This window comes from Polypterus senegalus, chromosome 12 (assembly GCF_016835505.1).
Source record: "Polypterus senegalus isolate Bchr_013 chromosome 12, ASM1683550v1, whole genome shotgun sequence".
NCBI classification, from domain to species: domain Eukaryota; kingdom Metazoa; phylum Chordata; class Cladistia; order Polypteriformes; family Polypteridae; genus Polypterus; species Polypterus senegalus.
The window spans coordinates 4,008,822-4,030,387 of NC_053165.1; the positions used below are offsets into that span (position 1 = coordinate 4,008,822).

At 48.8% G+C, this 21,566-nt stretch overlaps 1 protein-coding gene across 3 annotated transcripts in view; it reads left to right on the top strand.

Moving 5' to 3' along the window:
* Positions 1 to 21,566, top strand: part of LOC120540379 (chemokine-like protein TAFA-1) — a 251,517-nt gene that overhangs the window by 217,122 nt on the left and 12,829 nt on the right. For 2 of the 3 annotated variants that reach the window (XM_039771090.1, XM_039771089.1), the window contains exon 5: positions 12,306 to 12,544. The exons of the other annotated variant lie outside the window; for it this stretch is intronic. In XM_039771090.1, the coding sequence (XP_039627024.1) occupies positions 12,306 to 12,356 (51 nt within the window). In that variant the 3' untranslated portion in view covers positions 12,357 to 12,544. Of the gene's footprint in view, positions 1 to 12,305; positions 12,545 to 21,566 lie in introns of those variants that run through there. 3 annotated transcript variants of the gene reach the window in all.

Sequence of the window (21,566 nt, forward strand, 5' to 3'; positions counted from 1 at the left end):
TCATTTGCACCCGATCAGAGCCAGTGAGACGCTCCCTATGCCCGCGTGTTTAACACACACACACGCGGCACAGTTACATCACGTTACACGTCGTACAATAAGAAACGAGCCGGAGATCAGAGGGTCGCTGTTCATCTGTGTAATCCAGAGAGGGTCCTCAGATGTCCGGCTCTTCCTGGGTCTGCGCTCTTTTGGTTTCGAGTGTCTCCTCCACTCCTTGGGTTGGTCAGTGAACATCGACTTGGACCTTCTGCCACCCACCCCTTTCTTGCGACCTCCTGACCCCCAATCTGTCTACTGACTTGTGAATGTCGCTGCCGAGGTCAGTAAATCTCAAGGACACTCGCATGAAAAACCCCGTTTGCCATTGAAAAGAATGCTAACTAAAATGTAAGCCACTCAGGAAAAATCGTAGAGCACGACAGAGCAGGATAACTCGGCCGCCACCCTAACCTCAACCGTAATTACGTATCTGCATCGATCCAGCGGGCTTTGGGAAAAGGCGAGTCAAGAAAGACAGGAATGACCGGGCCTGACGTCAGGCGTGTGGCGGGCTGCACTTCCACCCCGGATGGCAGTAGCCTGGATGATGGAAGTTGACGTCCATGCCTTTCTTCCACACATTCTTTCAGTACGTTTTTTTGAAGTGGGTCTGCGCCCCACAGCCTCGTCCGCACTTCTTTCTTTCTTTTGGCAGGTGTGTTACTCAGGTGGTCTCGCTTCCCCCCTACGCCACTCATTCACAGCACGGAGTAAGTGCAGGTTGCCTTTTAAAGACCTGACGTGGAGATCCACCAAACCCACCGTCCCACACTCAAGATCCACCCCCTGCCGTTACCTAGCAACCCCAATTTCCTGTTATGATTGCGCTGCTTATTTAATTATTTTGTGTTTCTCATTGACGGTTTAATCCACCAGGTGACATACAAACGATGAATGGCCCCTATGGACAAATCAGAGGTGTTACAGTAAAATGAGGTGGTCCTTCACAGCTGGCCTGATGTATCCCCCCACTGCATTTCTAGTTTAACCCACCAGATGGCACTGAGTATCCCACTGCCACTCCTAATCCAGTTTAATGTCATCAGAGGTGACGTAAGAAGAGTTTCTGATGTATCGGGGTGACTTTGGCACAGCTGGCCTTCTACACCCCTGCAGTCCCACACTAAAATGCTGAGTGGCACACAGATATTAAGGGGGCTTTGCCCGCTGCTCACCAGCCAGTACGGTTTATGGAAGTGAGTGAAGGGAGGTTTTCACAGCTGGCCTCATGTACCCCCACACTGCTCTGGACCCTCCGTAGGTCACACGAGGACCGCTGTCACCAGTTCTGTGCCACAGACGTTAGCTTAGAATAGGGCAGAGTGGTGGCTTTGAGGCTAAGGATCAGCGCTGGTATCGAATCCCCATCACTGCCAAAAAGAGATGCTACTCTGCTGGGCCCTTGAGCGAGACCCTTAACCTTAAGTTGCTCCAGGGGCGCTCGCTGTACAATGGCTGACCCTGCGCTCTGACCCCAAGGGGTATGCGAACTATGTATGTGACAAATAAAGAGAGAATTATAGCTTCTTACAGCCACAGTTTAGTAAAATAAAAGTTTAAAAGACAAAAGAAAGAGAGACTGACAAAGCAGTGAGCTGGTGCAGAACGAGGGGTGCCCTGAGCCCCTCATTTGTTCAAGTCGGTGCTTAAGTCAGCTAGAAGGCTGCGTTTAAAGGGGTCTTTTAATCAGCCCCCACTTACGCTGTTTAAATGCCTGCCGCTTGTCGCGCTCATCGGGTGCACTCAAAAGATGACAAAGTTGCGCCACGGCCTGGTAAGCTGCCAGCTTTGGTGTACGGCGAGGTCTTGGAAACATAAATAGAATACTTCATTAGTGTAAGCTCGAAAACATTTGGATGAAAAAGCCTTCTGTAACGCGGAAAAGAAAATGAGACAAAACGGCGGGCACCACGTAAATGCATTTTTCATTTTGATTCAGCCCAATTTTCGTTGAGTGCCGCTCTCTCGGTTATTTACACTGAAGTGCATTACTTAAAGTGCTCCAAGTGCCAGCGATTTCCAGAAATTTAAAAAGATGGCCTATGAATTAATGGGGCTTTAATATTCCTCAATGTAAAATAAATGTGCCTGCTGACTGGCATAAGAAAAGGACTGAAAAGGGGCATCTGTGATTTGAAAGAGAGGATTACCAGGGTCTGCTCGGGGGCCGCTTGTCCTGGAGCTCTGGTGGGCATTACCCAGCATCCCCAGTCTGGGAACCAACATAAGGATTAAAGTGACACCAAAGAGGCCCAAGTGTGCCAACTAATCAACCTCCCAGTCCCGTCCATTATGGGGTGGCAGGGTTAGCAGCAGTCCAGTTTACGACGATGTCAGTGGTCTCTGCCGATGCACCCCCCCCATATCTGCCTGAGGTGTCTTTCTCTAGACATCCCAGAGTTCCTCTTACATCTCCAACGTTGAGGTCGTCTGGTTTGGCGGTGTAAGTGTGAGTGTGCCCTGTGGTGGATTGGCACGCCTTGCCACAAGCGGCCGCTAGTCCAGTAAAGGAATGGATTTGTGAAGTTCCACATTGTCACCATTGTGCGTCATTCTGGGGGGTTAGAGCCCAATGTGATGAGGCGTGTTGTGAGTAACCAGAAAGACCAGGAAAAGCGAGAAGTCAAAGCCGGATGGTCAGCACATAAAAATGGAAAAGTGGAAGGCAAAACACTCATCAGGAACCAGAAAACGAAGCAAACGCCGATGGCGGCTTGGAAAAGAGTGACGTGCATGAAGAGGAGCGTGAAATGGCAGCAGGATAACGAATTGTGTTTTTATAACGTGGGTCACATGAACAAGATGGCATTCAACGTCCGCTTATCTAACTAAAGCTAAACGACAAACAAGATCCTCAGGTTAAGAAACTCAAGCGTGGGCCTGACTCACGGGCATCACACGTGGGCACAGCAGCCTACTGCATGGTCCATACTGACTGCCCACGGTGTCAAGCGAACAGGCCGACTGGGGCGAGTGGGCCCTTTCATCCCTCGGTGTCATTTGTCAGCTCCGCTCGTCATTATTAGGACCCCCAAACCCGCACAGCAAAAGGCAAACAGGAGAGTCGAGAAGTCAAATCCATGGCAGACGTGTGAACATTTGTAAATTTCAGGTGAATGACAATCTCATGCTTCTGCACTTTTGCCAAATGTAGAATAAGACAAGAATAAAAGACAAATAAATTAAATGATGAGAAGAAAATGGCTTTTTAATAGGGAAGTGGTTTTGAACAAAAGCCCACCGCCACAGGGGGCCTCCAGAACTGGGATTAGAGACCACCGGTTTAAATTCTGATCTCTCATTTTGTTTTATCGTTTGATTTTTAAATCAGGAAAGATTTTTGATAATGCGGCGGCCTCAGGAGCTCCGTTTATATCCTCAAAAACGGAAAAATTGTAAATGAACTTTAAAGAACAGCTGAGCAGCGTGGCACATACGGTACGCGACCTTAGCAGTAAATTTATATAAGAGACGCATATAGAAGAGAGCGCACACACACACACACACACACACCACTCCTTAAACCCATTGAGCGCAGCAGCTCATCTCCTCAGCGCTGGGCACCAACACCGGGCACAGCGCCAATCCCTCACAGTGCCCACTCACTCATGTAACCACAAAGGGCCCATTTCGACTCGCCATCATCCACTTTTTATTTCACACTCATCTTATGTGGAGTGGCAGATTTCAAGCATCGAGACGCGAGCCAAAACTGGCATTGAAACAGCCATCATGTCGATGACAAATCCTCCCTCCCAGGGCGGCCACGCGCAGAAAAGGAAACCAATGATGCTGATAATCAGGAGTGACAAAAAGATAAAGTAAAAAAAAAAATAGTTAATTAAATAACAAAACTCGCCAAAAAAAAAAAAAACTGTCCTTTAAGGGGATTAAAGGGGATTTACTGAAAAGTCAAAAATATAAAAAAATAAAAACGAGATGGCGGTCAACTAGAAAAAAAAAAAAGGAATACCAGATCTTAATGGAGGAGGGTGGAGCCGAGAGCAGCTGGCATTGGGCACAAGGCAGGAACAACCCAAGGGGACAGACAGACACACAGAGACAAACGCACACACGGGCCACTTTAACGATGGCATGTCACCTAAGCTGTTTGTGTTTTTAAAATAATTAACAGAAAAATAAAAAGAAACCTAAAGAGCCGAGTGCGCAACCCCCGGACCTCCAGCCCCAGTGCCCGGTGTCGCCCCTCGCTATTTGTTCAATGGGTTTCCTCAGCGCTGCTGTGTCACACAGAGGATGTGCAGCTTTGTTCATAGTGGCCCTCAGTTTCATTTAAATTCTCTCATCTACCTCCTGGGGGTCCATAGGGTCTGCCCTTTTAATTAGCTTGCTGATTCGGTGGGCCTCTCTTGATGTGATGTTATGGGCCCAGCACACCACACTGGCCATCACAGAGTCGTAGAACAAGTGAAGGACGTCACCTCACTCATTAAATGGGCGCAGTCTGCTGAGACCAACAAGTCAGCTCTGCCCTTTCTCCTCCAGTTCCTCTGTGTTACGAGACCAGTCCAGCATGTCATTGATGTGGACCCCCAAGTACCTGCCACAGTGCACCACCTCCACATTCGCTCCTTGAGTGATGACCGGACATCGAAAGTGGAGACAAACGTGAGGGCCACCATGAACAACGCTGCACAAGAACACCGCGCCCGGGGCTCCTCCATATCTACAGCAAGACGCCTTTAGAGCGCCTCTCTGGACTGCCCCCTGTCTTTAGTTAAGTCCAAAGTGTTTTGTTTTGTATTTCTTGGTGTGTCTGAGGGGGAGCCTCTTATTTCAGAGGATATTTCATTATTTCTTGAGCGTCTGTAAAAAGCCAAATTTCCTTCTTTGGACAAAAAAAGTCATTTTTATCTATCTATCTATCTATCTATCTATCTATCTATCTATCTATCTATCTATCTATTATATAGTGCCTTTCACATCTATCTATATATATATATATATATAAAAGAGTTGGGGCATCTATCTATCTAATCCTGCCAACTACGCTATCTTTTTATTATATAGTGCCTTTCACACTATGATGACAAATCATTATTAAAACCCGCCTCCCCATCAGCCCCCTGCACACACATCACGTCTCCTGTGAATTTCGCTCTGCTGCCCTCTTCAGAGTTCCCCGCTTTCTCTGCGTCCACCATTTTGTTTTGTTTTTTTTTAGTTTCCAAGTTCACATTGTGTAGGTGAATGTTCTCTGTGATTGGTTGATGGACTGGCATCTCACCTATGGTTGATTCCTGCCCTGTGCCCAGTGGTGCTGGGATAGATGCTGAGAATATGGACATGTGGACAGAATTAGCTGTTGGTGCCCGGGGTCTGGCCAGTGGTGTGCCACTGTTCCAGCTGGTACTGCTCCCACCCTGTATTTATTGCTCTGAAATGGAGTCGGGACCCTAACAGGACAGGGTGTGAGACCAGTCCAGACTTTCTTTTCCCACCCACAATTGGCCTCATCCAGGATGGCGTAACCCCACATTTAGGGGTCTGCTACAGCCTATGTAAGCCTGAAAGGGGTTCACTTGGAAAAACCATTTGAAATATCCCATATATCAAGTTGAAGAGCGTACGTTTTTATAAATAAAGACATATTTATTTGAAATTGCCCAAATGCTCACAAAGAAGCAGGAAGGGGTAGCCCAAAAGATTTGAACAAATCTCAATATGTAAACCAGGGGGAGAAATCAGAAAAACAGAACAGAAAAGATCAGAAAATCCAATCAAGAAACTCCAAACCTCCTGGGACCCCCATGAACCACAATGCACCACAGCTGAGGTGTGGCCTAAACGGCCAGAGGGCAGGCTGAAGAGTGGTGATACCAGAAGTGGCCCCGCCTCCCAGGGCTCCACCCACAAAATACCAAGGACCTCCAAACATACAATTTATAAATGACACCATTAAAGAAAGTAACATCAAAGAACGATTTATCTGACAGAAATAAACAAGCAGAGTGGCCATGAAAATGTACCAGAAATACGAACCCTGAGCCGCCTCTTTGTTTCACTCTTTGCCGTGTTTTGGGTTATCAGTTTATTTCTTGCAATATAAATATGGGAACTCATCAATACTGGAGAGGATGGCTGCTGCCGCAGTTTTCTCTCAAAAAATGCAACACCTGGCATAATGCGTTACGATTTTGCTGACTGTGAAACAAATTTAATTAAAGAAACCCGCTGGTCGGGATACCATTTTTATTGGAATTGATTTTAACGGCTGCCATCTTAAAGGGAGAATGAAATGCTGTTGATTGCGAGGCCGCACGTCTTCATGTCTTTAATTAGCTTTATTATTCCATCAATATTCTGTACACAGAACGGCACTTCGGGGTTGCCCACTGACTCTGGCACTTAAAAAAGTGTGCAGAAAAACTGGAAGAAGGAGTGAAAACATCAGTGCAGTTTGTAGACCCAAACTCGGCATCAGCTCCAGCCTCATGGCCTTGTCTCGACAAGCTTTGCACTCCTGGATTTAGGAGGGCAGTTTAGCCCTTTCCTCCTGGCAGATCCCCCCGTGTGTAAGTTGCCATCTTCAGGACTCTCCTCAGACGAGATTTAAGTGTGGGCTTTGGCCGGGGGACTCGAGGACACTCAGAGACGTGTCCCAAAGCCACTCCGCCGATGTCCTGCACGCATTTTTCAGGTTATTGAACCATTGCCCCAGTCTGAGGTGGCGTGTGTTCTGGATTTGCTCCCCCACAGCATGATGCCTGACAATAGGGATGGTGACGAGCCGTGCCTGGTCTTCAACAGACACGGTGCTTGGAGTTTTGTCCAGAAAATTCACCTTTTGTCTCCCGAGGCCTTACCCCTCATGCTGTCAGCGTCCTATAATGGCAAACTCCAGCCCACTTAATTAATGATTAATGGAATGCTGCTCCGATGGTTGGCTTCTTCCGACAGGTTCACCCATCTCAGCCGAGGACTTCTGAAGTTCTGTTTGAGTGACTACTGGGTTCTTAGTCACCCCTGACCAAGGCGCTTCCTGCCTGCTCACTCGGTTTGGCCAACTGTACGAAGAGTCCTGGTGCTTCCAAACTTCTTCCACTCCCCAATTCTTCAGGCCCTCGAGCTCCCGGGACCACTCAGAGCTTTCTGAGTGGTTTGATCCCCTTGCCCTGCCTCACCACAGTCTGACCACAGCGGGGTTCCTTGGACTTCACGTCTTGGGTTTTGTCCTGACATGCCGTGTGAGTCGTCCTCAATACTCAGGGACACAACCCGTCACTTCACTTAGCCACAGGGGGTCTCCAGTCAAATTCTAGAAACATCTCAAGGAGAATTAAAGAAAGCGGGAGGCACCTGAGCACAATATTGGGGGCTGAAGACTTTGAGGAAGGAGAGATTTCAGTCTTTGATGTTTATTACATTTGCAGACCTTTCTGGTCACGTGTTGTCACCCGAGTGTCCCAAACATGGCAGATGTATCTGTTTCAAGTGAAATGAGCAACACAGTCAAGTGTGCAGAAGGTGAAGGGTCCAAAGATTTTCCAAATCCACTGCACATTTGTCCACTTTCTTTGATGAATGGTGATAATAGTAATTATTTTTATTATTATTATTTATGAGGTAACATTATATTCAGTGTGCTGTCTCTGTAACGGGCCCCTTGTCTGCATTATGCACGCATCGCAGCTCATTTCCCAGAGTGTGGTTAACAGAGATAAGAAGCCTACTGAGATGCTGAAACTGATGAAGGGAAGAATCCATTAATTATGAACGGCTTGTCATTCCCAGGCCTGGCGCTGACTTGATGAGACGGCGTGATAGCAGGCGGGAGCCGTTTACTGAGAGCGACATTACTGTGTAGCCGAGTGTCACCAAATCCTAGTCACACAACAGCGGCCACAGAAAACAGTCAAACGAACTCGGGGACCATCCGGAATTGAGGTGCCGTGTCCGTGCGTTACGTGGAGCGGCCCCTTGGACTTCTGTGTACTCTGATGTCTGGCTGGCGTCTCTACCCGAGTCGAGACACGACTGCTTCTATTTCACGTGTTCGTCCGGGGCGCTGACACGACTTGCTGAGGGTCACACAGTCTTCACCTCTCAGCTCTGGCACTACAAGACGTCAGGTTTTATCGCACCGCAGGAATCTTTGAGCTCCTGTACGATGCAGGCCTTGGGCCACTTGGGGGTCCCTGGACACTTTTATCTGTTGGGTTCCCAACGCACAACAGGAGCTGTGACCTTTATGCCAATTATGAGATAAGCAGAGAAGAGAGACGCGGTGTGAAGATCAGGAGTTCACATGGGACCCCCACACCTTATTGTTCAGAAGCGATCGTCGCGACTTCACGGGGGAGATCATCACTTAAATGCGGTGAATGGTGCGGCTATGAGAGTAATGCAGGTCAAAGTGCAGAGAGTTTGTGGGACCCCCGCACCTTATTGCTTTGAAGTGTGAAGTGGTCACCACTTCACGGGGGAGACAGAACAGAAGCTGATCCTTGCTTATTAAGTGGGTCTCAGTGTTTAGACCTCTTTAATTCATGATTGAGACCTTTGACATTCCAGCTGACAAAGTTCACTGTTTGGTCGGAGAGACTTTGCTTCGGAGCTTTTGCTGACGTGTTCTAGTCATAAATGAAGGTGTCCATTGTCACCTAAGGTAGCTTTAACCTTCATTTCCTATTTTGCCAGGAGTTACTGCTGAGAAGCCTGTGGTTGTGATGGTACTTAACAATTGTGGGGGTAAAAAGGAGTAGAAATTAGAAATAAATTAGGAGGAAACAGAAATTGCGCTCTCGCTCTCTCTCCCCCCCTCGGCCCCCCTGACACGTGATGTCAGATCCCACTTCACAAAGTCCCAGTCCTCTGACATACCTGGAGACCAAGCACACCCAAAACTAAACAAGCCCCCCAAGAGCGGGTGTAGAAGGATTAAAGAAGGAAGATCTGTTGGCAGTAAACACAGGATACCTCGGGATGACTAATTAAAGTTCAAATAACGGACTTCCGCCTCCTGAAACGGACGAGACCAATAAGAGATTTTTGCTTTGATGCGGTGAATGGCGCGGCACACCAGGCAGGCGGCTCTGAAGAGTGATGAGGTGCGAAGTGAGGTGCGATCGGGAGTTAATGGGGGGACCCCCAAGTTATTGCTTTGATGCAGTGTCTGGCAGGACGCCCCAGGCAGGCGCCTCTGAAGAGTGATGAGGTGTGAAGCGAGGCACGGTCGTAAATTCACAGGAGAGACACACACATCCGCCGTACTGCTTGGGAGCGATCGTCGCGACTTCACGGGGGATCACTGCTTTGACGTGGTGCCACCAGGCAGGCGCCTCTGAAGAGTGATGAGGTGTGAAGTGTGCCACCATATTCACTAAAATCTCACCACGGACCAAACTACTCACAGATTTATAAGATGGCGCCAGTGCTTGTGGTCAACCAATCAGCACAATACTTCACCCAAGCCCCACCCACAATAGTTACTGTAGTTCCTAGTGGAACAGAAAGTGTACGTCCTGGAGGAGGAGCTAAAAGACGCAACAGGAGAGACAAATGGCCCACGTTTCTGCACTGGGTATGCTACAAACGTTCCTGGGGTCCTAAAAAGTGCCTGATTCGTGTGAATAGTGGGAAAGCATTTGGTGTCAGTAGTGGGATCGGAATCCTTAACTTGCAGCTTGGGAGTCCAAAGCTTTAACCAGCACGGCACACTGCCAGACTCGATGGCTAGGAATGGCTATGAGGGACATCAAAGTAAAGGAAGCCGTGAAATACCCAAGAGGGTCTCTTTACAAAGAAAAGCTCAGGTTAGTGAAGTGAGGGTCACTTGAGGGGCTTATGTTGGTGTTGAGGTGCCTGGGAGGGACGTAAATTAAAAGGGTAAAAACAAAACCAGAGAGATGCCTGGGGGGCATTTAACAGGTGTGTCGTGGTGGACTGGCAGTGGTCTGATGGGGTCAACCTCACAAAGCACCACTTATATTTAATTCAAAATGCTCAGCCCCTTTAAATTCAAGAGAGGGCTGGGGGTGCAGTGACCCCACGATGGGCACTGGTGAAGAGTGAAAGTCGACTGCATGAGAGGTGCCACGTACATTAAGAGTGAGAATGAAAGAGGGGCCGAGAGGGGAAGGCGCTTGGTATGGACAAGCCGGGGGGCATCCTGTGAAGTCCGCTCCACTGAGCCCACCGCTGCCGCCGCTGCCTTTGTTCTTTTATTTATCTGCGCTTTGTTGTTGACTCCTTTGTTCCTTCCTCCCTCGTGCCTTAAGTTAAGCAGAGTAATTGTTCAGATACGTTTGTCATCTTTTCAGTCTGCTTGTACCATAGACGTGGATCACGGCTGCTTCTGGCCACTGGCACACAGTGCTTTGGAGATCATGCAGGGAAGGTGGTCTGTGCCACGTGTTGGCCAAGCCCGCAAATAAGAATTGGCTTACACCCCAATAAACCGGAAATGTACAGCTGACACGCCATTCCAGTTTGTCAAATCAAAGGCTTTGATTTTTGAAAGAGGTGACGCCATTGGCCTCCTGAATGTGGCCACTATGTCTTTAGTGCCCACCAACACACTGAGCCAGGCGCTTCATGTGGCATAGTGTGCATGGGATGCCTTCACCCTCTGCGTGATCTGGGCATCTTGTAATTGAGGGGCTGAGCACCAGTGGGGTAGTGAGGGTCAGCGATGGCTTCAAACACCGCACTCTGCAAAAAGACAAATTGGTAAAGAACGCAAATAACGACTCCGGGGCGGCTTTAAAATATTCATAAGGAAAAGGAGAAAAATCGTCACTCAAACACCGGACCAGGGTGTCTCTCCACGGTGCTTATTACCCCCCAACAACTCCGCCAGACTTGCGTATCTCAACCCCCCCAGCGGTGCCCCCTTAATGCCCCCCAAGTAAAACTAATTTGTGTTGCGTGTTTTTTTTTTTGTTCAGCTGTCACCTGATGTTGCGTTTCGCTCCTCCTGTTGATGGCCATGTTGGTATCTGAGGGTCTTTTAGTGATATTTGGGGACATCTTCAGAGAATGACAAACTGGTTTTTGAGGCCTGATGTTTTCTCTTTCCCAGCCAGTTTTTAATTATAGATTAGAATTGAATAACGAGGGAGTACTGGGCGTCTACAGGGGACTCACAAATCAATACATTTGCAGACCTTTCTAGTGACGTGTGTTCACTTTGATGGATTATGGGTAAAGATGGGAAATGTGTCCATTTAAGAAGAAATCTTGAAATGAGAACTATTATTATTTTAAAATGAAACACAGTTGAGAGCGCCTCTGTACATTCTGAATCCATTGTATTTATCATATTGCACCTTTAGGACCCGTCTGCCATATGTAGTGCCTTTCACATCCCTCTTTCTGTTCACACCCGTAGTGTCCAAGTGCCATTTATTTATTTATTGTTGGGCTGCCGTGCCACCCGTCCAAGACAAGTTGAAATGTAAATAATCAGCACTGACATTTGCAGTGCACCACCTGTTAGAATGTATTTTGTAATGCATGTAGTCATAAAACGCGTTGCATTTGTCATTCCAACAGATGGCACATCACAAACATTTGTAGTAAAGAAAGTGCTAGTGTAAAGATTTGTGATGCACCATCTGTTGGAATGACAAATGCAGCACATCAGTCTCTGTTATATGCCACTTGGTATGGGATTTATAAAAGCAACATTAATGTTTGTAATGCACCATCTGTTGGAATGACAAATGCAACACATCAGTCTCTGTTATATGCCACTTGGTATGGGATTTATCAAAGCAGCATTAATGAATGTAATGTGCCATTTGTTGAAATGACAAATGAAATGCAGCTGTCTGTGTTATATGCCACTTGGTACAGGATTTATAGAAGCAGCGTCAATGTTTGTAATGTGCCATCTGTTGGAATGACAGAGACATAGCAACCTGGCGGACACACAGACACTCCTGTCCCTTTATTAAGGTGGCTTGGTCCTTTTTTTGTTCATTTCTGGCACTCCCTCCATACGCCTGTTGCTCACTGGGACCTCGAGCAGACTTTATTTTTATTTTCATTGTTGAAGACGTGTTTAGTGCTCAGTTAAGACCCCAGGCCAGTTCAGGCCCCCCTTGCCAGTCACCATCGGGGATGCTTTTGTCTCAGTGGTGATGGTGCCATCACGCAGGTAGAGTCGACCCTGCCAAGGCACTCTCAGCGGTTCACGGCAGAGTCTTTTCTTTTCTTTTCATTTCATTTCTTTTCTTTTTGGCTCCTGGGTTAGCCTGCTGCTGACTCCCCTCTCTTTCTCTTTTTGTGTCTTTCAGAAAGGGAACCTCCTTGCCTCTTTTACCCAACAAGGGCAAACATCCCCCTGAGAAGCCCTGGTGGTCTCAGCCCTGTAAAGATAGATCAGCTGATCTCGGCGTGCGCCCGAATGGACGCGCTCATTGCTTATCTTAGTCGTAGTGCCTGTCAGCCGCTGCCACCGCCGCCACGTCTAGCCTAGGACCTTTTGCACCTGCTGTTATCTTTTTGAGGACACGTCCTGTCAGCCTGTGATCCTTTCTGTTAATCAATCAGCTTTGGTTTGCTTTGTGACCCCAGAGCCTCGTCGTCCCCGTCGTCCCTGTCGCCGTCCTCCTGCCATCGACCCTGAGAGCAGCAGGCCACCGCTGCCACCGCCGCCCAGTGCATGGCTCTCAGTCTGATTGCATTTGCTTGGTTTCTTGCATTGAGGCCTGAACACAACTTCTGGTGAAGCCCCCCGTGCCCGCCCTGATTGCTGACTTTCCACTCTTTCTATTTGTTTCTGTATATTCAATAAATTTTCATGGATTTTACTGGCTTTTTGTTTTTATTTTTTCACCTGCATCTCTGCTTTGACGTTCATTCCTGCCTCCTCAGCTTCTTTCCTGTTTTTCCAATTCAAAGAGCAGATGTGTGTTCCTTTTGTCGTCTGGGGTGGGGTCTGCACAGTCAGTCCTGGGGGGGCGCAGTGTTTTTTTTTTTGTTTTTGCCGTGGAAGCACTTATTGCTCAAGTGACATTTCCTGCGTCACTGTCACCATCTGGGCCCCCATGTTTGCTCATCTTGGTTTTAAACGGCCGCATTCCCCATCTTCTGTCCCCCTCATGCCCCCCGTGTAATCTGACAGACAGCTTCAGCACATTCTGCTTTTACCACACCGGAGGCGTTTGCTTAACTCGTTTAATGTTGCAACTGGGAAACGGCGAAACTGAACCCGAAAACGACGTCTAAGTATTAAAGTAGAAAGAAATGAAGACGGCTGCCAGCGCGAGACCGGCCTGTAATTGTAAAGTAGGCGACGTGCTCAGCTGACGCGCAGTGGGATTTCTTCCATGTTTTTGTACACATGAAATCTTTAAAGGACCCCCGACCCCCCCCATGCCATACCAAACACCACAATCGTCTTTCAGTAAAGCCATACAGCATGTATGGTGGCATCCCGCTGATGGTGTCCCTAATTTCTCCACATGAAAGATGCCAGCCCTGCTCTGACAGCACATGACATTACAACTCTAAATAGGACACCTGAGCCTCTCTAATACGACATACAATAAACCCACACTTAAGTTGGCATTCGACAGAAAACAGATGGGCGACCACTGACTCCCCAGGCTAAACACGGCCAGTTACTCCTGATGGTGACGCACAAAGGGGTCATTGGCATATTTATTGAACCTTAAGGCCAATGGGTGTCATTACTGTAAATCCAGAACGTCACTAACAAAGACAATAGGGGGCCCACAGTACCTATGAGGTCAGTCACAAAATGCCCACCACATGCCCGGGTACACTACAGCTGTATGACGCTTATCTGACACTTACCCAACGCCATGGGTATTGCAGGCTGCACTTAGGCCCATCTCAACAAACCACACTGCTTTTAACGGCTGTTCCCTGTAGGGGGCGTCTCAGGACCCCAGACACAAGTAGACCAAAGATGGCCCCAGGTTCAAATAAACTTTTTATTACACCAAACGCCTGCTTACAGGTTTTGTCTTCAGTTCTCCACAAGCGCAGATCTTTTCTTTCCTCCTCTGCACCTCTGCTCCTGTTCTTCTCCTCATCTGGGCTCCTTTTAAGTCGGACCCAGGAGTGCCATCTGGCGCCATCTGGCAAGCGAGGCTCCTCTATCGCTGACCTGCAGAACTACAAGTCCCATGCAGCCCCTGTTGGCGCCCAAACAGGAGCCACTATGAGGACTGGGGGACTCCCCGCCTGTCCATCCATTAAATCGTCCCTACTGGGAAAAGGGGGACACCAACCAGGCCAGCTGTGCTCCCATCCACTGACATTCTCCACCTGCTACTGTCCACCCCAGCTCATCCTGGACATCCGTCACACAACTTGTGAGAAATGAGATGCAAATGCGGAAGAAAGCAGCGGGTCCGCGTTTACGTCTGGTTTAGTAAAATGACTGGAAGAGGAAAAAGCGAAGGACTGAGAATTAAACTACGAATCGTTTGGATGACATGACAGTGAAAATGCTAACAAACCACACCATTAAATAAGACTCGGCACTGGCAAAGATGGGCTTCTAATTAACCAATCGGGTTAGAATAAAAACCCACAACCACTACAGCCATGCAGGACAAGCTTAGCAGACCCCCGGCCTACACAGTCACGTCAAGTAACCTCACTGCAGCCTGCACGGGGGGTGGAGCTAGCTGTTTGGGGGTGGGACTGGCTGTCTGGGGATGGAGCTGGCTGTCTGGGGGGTGGAGCTGGCTGTCTCTGGGTGGAGCTGAGTGTTTGAGGGTGGAGCTGGCTGTCTGGGGGGTGGAGCTGAGTGTTTGAGGGTGGAGCTGGCTGTCTGGGGGTGGAGCTGAGTCTTTGAGGGTGGAGCTGGCTGTCTGGGGTGAGGCTGGCTGGCTGTCTGGGGGTGAGGCTGGCTGGCTGTCTGGGGGGTGGAGCTAGCTGTTTGAGGGTGGAGCTGTCTGTCTGGGGGTGGAGCTGAGTGTCTGGGGGGTGAGGCTGGCTGCTTGGGGGTGGAGCTGAGTGTTTGAGGGTGTGGCCTGGCTGTCTGGGGGTGGAGCCGGATGTTTAAATGCAATCAACAAGGGCTTCCCCTGCTGGCTCTCTTGAGCTCATCTCTTCGATGCTTTATGTGGCCCAGCAGATGTCGCCATTTTCTGGCTCAACCAGTAAGGAGCCTCAGCTGCTCCTCACTACTAATAACTGCGACTGGGATTGTGCCCCTCGACGCCTCGCCCCAGTGTCTGCACTTTGTGCACAGCGTCATTGGCCTGTCGGCAGGTGAAACTTGTGGAACTGATATTCCGATATCTTCACACGTATTTCTGAGTGCCGGACCTGCTGAAGCGACAGCCGAGACGCGTCTTGTATCCTGATCTCTATCGGTGTCCCACATGAAGATGTCCGCCTTCCATTTCCACAGCCACACTCAGTCTGTTCTGAGGTGCATTTCAAGTCTCCCGCACCAGCATCACCTCAGGTGAATCTTCAAACACACAGAGGAAGTCCCATTGAAAACCCCAGAGATTTTCTAGGAAGCCATTCTGAGCCGAGTTCGGACCCCGTGATGTTCCGCCAGAAAGAGCGAAGCAAAAAAACATTTGAAATGGGAGCAGAAGATGAGAGGTGGATGAGGAAACAGGCAAAGGAGTGAAACCGGCAGTCGGAGTTTAGTTCACGAAGATTCATGCGCCAAGAGCTCAAGCGGCAGTTCAAGGCGCCAAACTCCATGAAGCTGGATGAACGGGAAGGCGGCCATCGCGGTGTTTACGCCCGTTACCATTTTGTTTTTTGTGGTTGTCCTTGAACACAACAACATGTGCGTCTCTCTGAAGTAGCTTTACGGGTGCTGAAGTGACGCCATCTTTCATTTGTTGTGGGCGCCAGGTGTTCCCATAGCGACCGCCTCCCAGAAGTCTCTAATGTGACGTCGTCGACATGGACGTTCATTACGTATCTGAGGTCCATGGAAATGAAACCTTAAAACGCACACAAAATAACAAACCCTTTCCTTGCTTTTAGATTCTTTCCTTGTGTTATTTTGATTTTTGGTTTGTGATTTTTAATTTCGTCCTTCTGATCGGCTCGTCTTCACTCCGCTGATCTCCCGGTCGTATTGTTGATGAGCGTCAGGAAGATACCCACAAGGCCACAGTGTCACCTCTGCTCACTCGCGGGTTGTTTACCTAGAAACACGGTGACAAGCGCGCCACAAAATATCAAAAATCAAAATGGCGCCAGAAAAGACGCACGCGAATGAAGTGCTATGAGAACAGGAACACCACGAGAAGTCCGGGACAAGATGGAGTCGGCGGCCCGTCAGAAATCTCCTCAGAGTTATCATTTCTACTACCAGAGGTTTGAGGTTCTTCATTCAAACGCGATAAACGTCTCGGATTATCTGTAACTGAAATGTTCTCCAGTCGGAGTGTCTCTGAAATGTAATTAGCGATGTCTCTGATGAGGGGACCACCACGAGGCCCTGGAGGTCAAGACGGCTCTGTGACACTGAGGGTGACGCCGGCCACAACAGCAAAGCGGCCATCATCTTGATGTGTGAGGGTCACCAGGACCACTGCATTGTGGGACGTCCATGAGCCTTCCACTCTGGGTCAGGCCTCACCCGGCAGCCCCCAATTTCATAATGCACTACCAATGGAGGAGCACAAAAAAGTCAAATAATGACCCCCAATGCAGTCCCTACTGGTCAGACTTCATGTCTGCCATATTGGATCCACCATCTTAAATTTAGAAAAAGAGGGGAGAGGAATGAAGGGCAGTAGGACCACCACGACAGAATACACAGGTGTGAATGAGATGGAGTGGGGGGGCTGGGACAGGCGGGTCTGCAGGACCCCCAGTGAGATGGGCTGGTTTGAAATGAGGACTTTATTCTGGGATTGTGTCGGCTTGGAGAGGTGCTGGGTACACTGGGAGGATAGAGCTGCCAGTCACGGGGAGAAGAGGAAGGCCTGAGAGGTGTGACGGAGCAAGATGACGAGGACAGGAAGAGATGGACACAGATGATCCGCTGTGATGACCCCTAACGGGAGCAGCCAAGAGAGGAAGAAGATGAAGAAGAAGAAGAAGAATCTGCAACCCAGAAAACTCTCGGGTACCAATTTTGAAAATCAGTTCATAAAGTCCAATAATTTGGAAATCAGTTACTGAACAATCAGTACCGCGTTGGGCGGTCAGAGGGAACCCGGCAGCAGATTAGCCCCCTCGTTGGGTGAGCCTGGCGCCCCTCACGTGGTAAAGCCTTGTACGTTCACCCCCGGGACGAGGGGGGCATTGGCCGCGAGTCGGAGAGTCCGAAGCGTTTTAAGTGTTTATTTGGATTTCACTCCGGCGGCCCGACGAGCGCATAAAAGACCGCAAAGTATGCAATATTTAAACGGCAGGTTGACCTTTAATTACCTCGGAGAGATTACACTCCCCTGTATGTTAAATTTTAAAAATACAGATTAGAGCTTAAACCTTTTACTTGAGGCAACGTCTGTACAAAGCGCCAACACAAATAATTAATTAGGGATGAGATCCCTTGGTTTCCGTGCTCGAGTTTCGCACTTCTGTCGTCTTTTGTTTCCCGTCTCTCAGTAACGACTGATCCTCGGCAAAGGGGGCTACGCGGAAGAGAAAAGAGCCAAGGGAGGTGCCTTGTGGGGGCGCTCCGGAGCGACGCGATTCCTTGCGAGATTCTGTTGTGCTTGGGAAGCTGGACTGGAGGTGCCCGTGGGGGTCCGAGCTGAATTAATTATCGGCCGTATCGTTAAGAGGACACGATAACTTGGCCGGAAAGGACAAAGCCCACCTTAAAGAGCGCGGCTGTGCCTCGGCGACTCTCGGGCACAATGCAAAGCGGATTATCGGCACCTCCGGAAGTCGCCATTAAATTCAATCAGGCAAAAAAAAAGGCAGAAAGCATTTCAATGAAAAGGCGGCTTTAGGAAGCGGGTGTTAAGACTTGATGTGGGCACACGTCGGTGGGCTTCTGCATGCTAGGCGTCAAAATCCCTCTCATTTCCGTACGGAGCTTCAACATTCCCACGTTGTCTAAATCCAAAGGAAAAGCCCACAAACGAAGAAGAAGAAATGAACTTTACACAGAGAGCAGGGCGTGATGCCCCGGTGCCTGCAGCCTTGGGCACTGCCCTCCGTTTCGGGGCATCATTAGTTATGACCGAGATGGACCAGGGAGAATGAAAGGGCAGTCAAGGCCTCCTTAACAAATCTGAGGCAGAGGTTTATTTAAAATAGAGAGTTAAGGTTCCAACAATCCATAAAATAAATCAGTAAATAATCCGTCCTTAAAATCATGCCTTTAAAAAAATTGAGGGGGCAAAAATATTCCTAAATAAATAAATACATTTAAAATCCAATTGGTCAACCTTAATAAAAGGATAAGTGTCTGCATATGTGGGTCTGTCCAGTTGCAGTGTCTGTGTCATTTCAACAGATGGTGCATGAGAAACATTTCCAAATCTGTCAGAATGACAAACACAATGCATTTTATTACCACATATGGTACAAAATACTTTCCTACAGGTGGTGCAGTGCAAACGTTAACATTGCTTTCAATGTTGATTACTTAGATGTCAGCCCACCCTACACCGGTAGCACAACTAGTCCACCTTAACAAAAGCACAGGGGTCTGTGTGTCTCTGTTGCATGTCACTTGGTATGGGGTTTGAAAAAACAACTTCTAATGCTTGTGATGCACCCTCTGTTAGAACGAAAAGTCCAATGGATGTTATAACTACAAGTATATGTGATGCCCCATCTGTTAGAATGGTAAATGCAGTGCATCTTTTTACCACATACATTCCAATAGATGGCACACTTCAAACATTAACGCCGAGTTCTTTTTATTTAGATTTAGACAGGCAGCTGTTATGTTTCAACCAGAGTTCTTCCCCTGGCTGGGGTTCAAATTCTTGTCCATCCGTAATTTATTCCTGTTTCTCCCACCATGCCCCATGGATGACTCCCCCTCACTCACTTTCAGGTGTCCCAGTCTGCCTCCGCTGCCCGTCACATCACGATCTGCCACCTCAGCTCCCCCTCAGCCTCTTGTTACGCTCCGGAGACCTTCACAACAGCCGCCAGTCCCGCTGCCCCTTATACCGCTCAGCAGAGCCCATGTCATCCATCTTAACTTTGCTTGATTGGTCTTTTCTGTTTTTTCTCGATGTCTCCTTGTCTCAATCGGTACCCTTGGTCTCTCTTTCCCTGCCAGCTTCATCGGTCACCACAGGACGCTCTCGGTGCCCTCGCTTAGCTGGTTGATGTCACTCCTCTCTCGCTCCACCTGACCAGTTTACCTCTCGTTATCTTGCACTGGTTTAACCCGTCTCTGTAATTCACCGACCTTTTTCCTTTCCTTTGCCATCTTTGCCTATACTCAGACCCCCCATGAGTGTTGGCATTGCCCTAAACGATCCGCGGAGCTGCCAATGATGGCTGTGCCGATCACACACAAATGCCTCAATACATCCCCGGCCCATTCCGTCGTTATGCTCTCTGTGACCACCCGTCCTGCCTACACCTCCACTCACGCACCCTTCAGACAGACATCTGCCACTCTGACCCCGACCTGTGACATGCAATGCCACCCAGGGCCCATTCTGGTACTGAGGCGGCTCTGAAGCTGATGACAGATAACGCCAAACCCCCTGGGCGACATTCAGAAAACCCTTAGTGAGGGTCCACAGTTTTGATTCTTTGAGTGTCCAGTGGCTCCCGGCCCAGGCAGGACTCCTCTACTTATTCCACTGGCACATTGTTGGTCCTTTCAGGAGACAATCTTATCATTTGTGAAGTTGTTGCGAGTTGTCAGTTTGAATCGTTAATCTCCTCACCAATTAGCATTAACTTTCTCCGAGACGCTCCTGTGGAGAGACCCCACAGTCGTGTAAAACCTTAGCAGGGCTTGGGACATCCCGATGTTCCTGAAATGGCAGAGGTGGCCAAGTTTGGCCAAGAAGAGAGGGCTGGTGGTGGGCAGGAGAGCTGGCTGGGACTGATGGGTGCGGCATACACCATGAGAACACTGAGCACTTCTCAGAGCTGGCCAAGGGTATCAAATCCCACCCCATGAACTTTGGTGACAGGGTTTTTGACCTTCGAGCGAAATCAAATGGCAGGCACCTCCTCAAGAGGAGAATGTCATGGTGCGCTGATTCGTTTCTTTGTTCTGTCTCTCCACTGAGGCTGATTGGGGCGGCCGCCACACTCGCTGCACACAATCTGTTGGGCCGTCAGACCCCGTAAGTTCGTCAAACCCGTGGCTAATAATAAGAGCAAGCACTGAATCTCCAGCAAAGACAATCCAAGGTGAACAAATCAAAGGCCGAGTCAAAGCAGAGCAAAATGGTCAAAAAGCACAGAACTAAATGGAGAAACACTCGGCAAACTGCCGTGCAAATTCATCCTGAACCGCCAGGAACTGCGGGAGACCCTCTAGAGTTATGGGGTGGAGGGCTCATGTTTCAGAGTGGTGTTTGTGTGCCGCGTATCCTTATTAATGACTCTTCTGTTTTCGACGCCCGTGTTGTGTTCCCTACCTGAGAGGCGGGGCCACCTGTCAATCACTACCAGGGACTGCCCTTTGGCTCCCCCACAGCTCCTGGCGGTTTGTTCTGAATGCGCTTGGCAGTTGGTGAGTGCTGTGCCTGTGCGTTTTGGGGACTTGATGGATTTGAACCTTTCGACCCCTCTTTGATTGTTGCACTCCCTTATTGTTTTTGGCCTTTGTGTTCCCCAGAGCTTCATATTGATTGATTGGAAGACTTTTTTGTGAGGAATAACCCTTTTTTTATTTTTAGTAAAGATTTTGTGTTTCCCCGTTGATCTAACCAGGGATTGATGTTCTGATCAGTCAAGGTTGACCTCCAAGCACTTTGTCAGGCGCAGATGATGTGGGCGTCTCCTCCAAAGCACAATACGATGAGACCTCCAAAAAGAACTCCTACCGGGCCTGCCCCGTGAACTTCAGCCCAGGCTCCAAGGTTACTGGCTGGCTTCACCTGGAGTAGGCCTCAGTAACGGCGAGCCGCCAGAACAACCAGTGAAGGCCACAAAAATATCACCAAAGCCCTACAAGTGGAAGGAAGGGCGACCGTAAACCTTCGGCTTGTTATTGAAGGGCAATCACAGCATTTATTCCTCAAAAACGAACCAAAGGCACTTGTCTAAAACAACGTCCCAAAAAACAACGCCAATAAGATCTTAATCCGGTAAATCAGTACGTAAGTGACAGCTGAGCAGAGACAAGCTTAGACTACGTATGCCATTGAACAAGTGAGGGGCGAATCTCGAACGATTTGACCTTTTAGAAGGACACTTCAGTGAATCACGTGACCTTCCTGCATGCCGCCGTCCGCCTCCTTTGATGTTTCAAGTGCATGCGTCTGCATCAGGAGTGCGGAGTCGTTTCATTTGTGAACGAATCACCAGCCGAGATCCAGTCGAACGAGTCGCGGTCACAAATGGGTCGTTACGAGTCGCACGATTCTCATTCACTTGTGATTCTACGACAAAGCGTCTTATTTTAATTATTATGTTGTCATGCATTGTATGTGGAA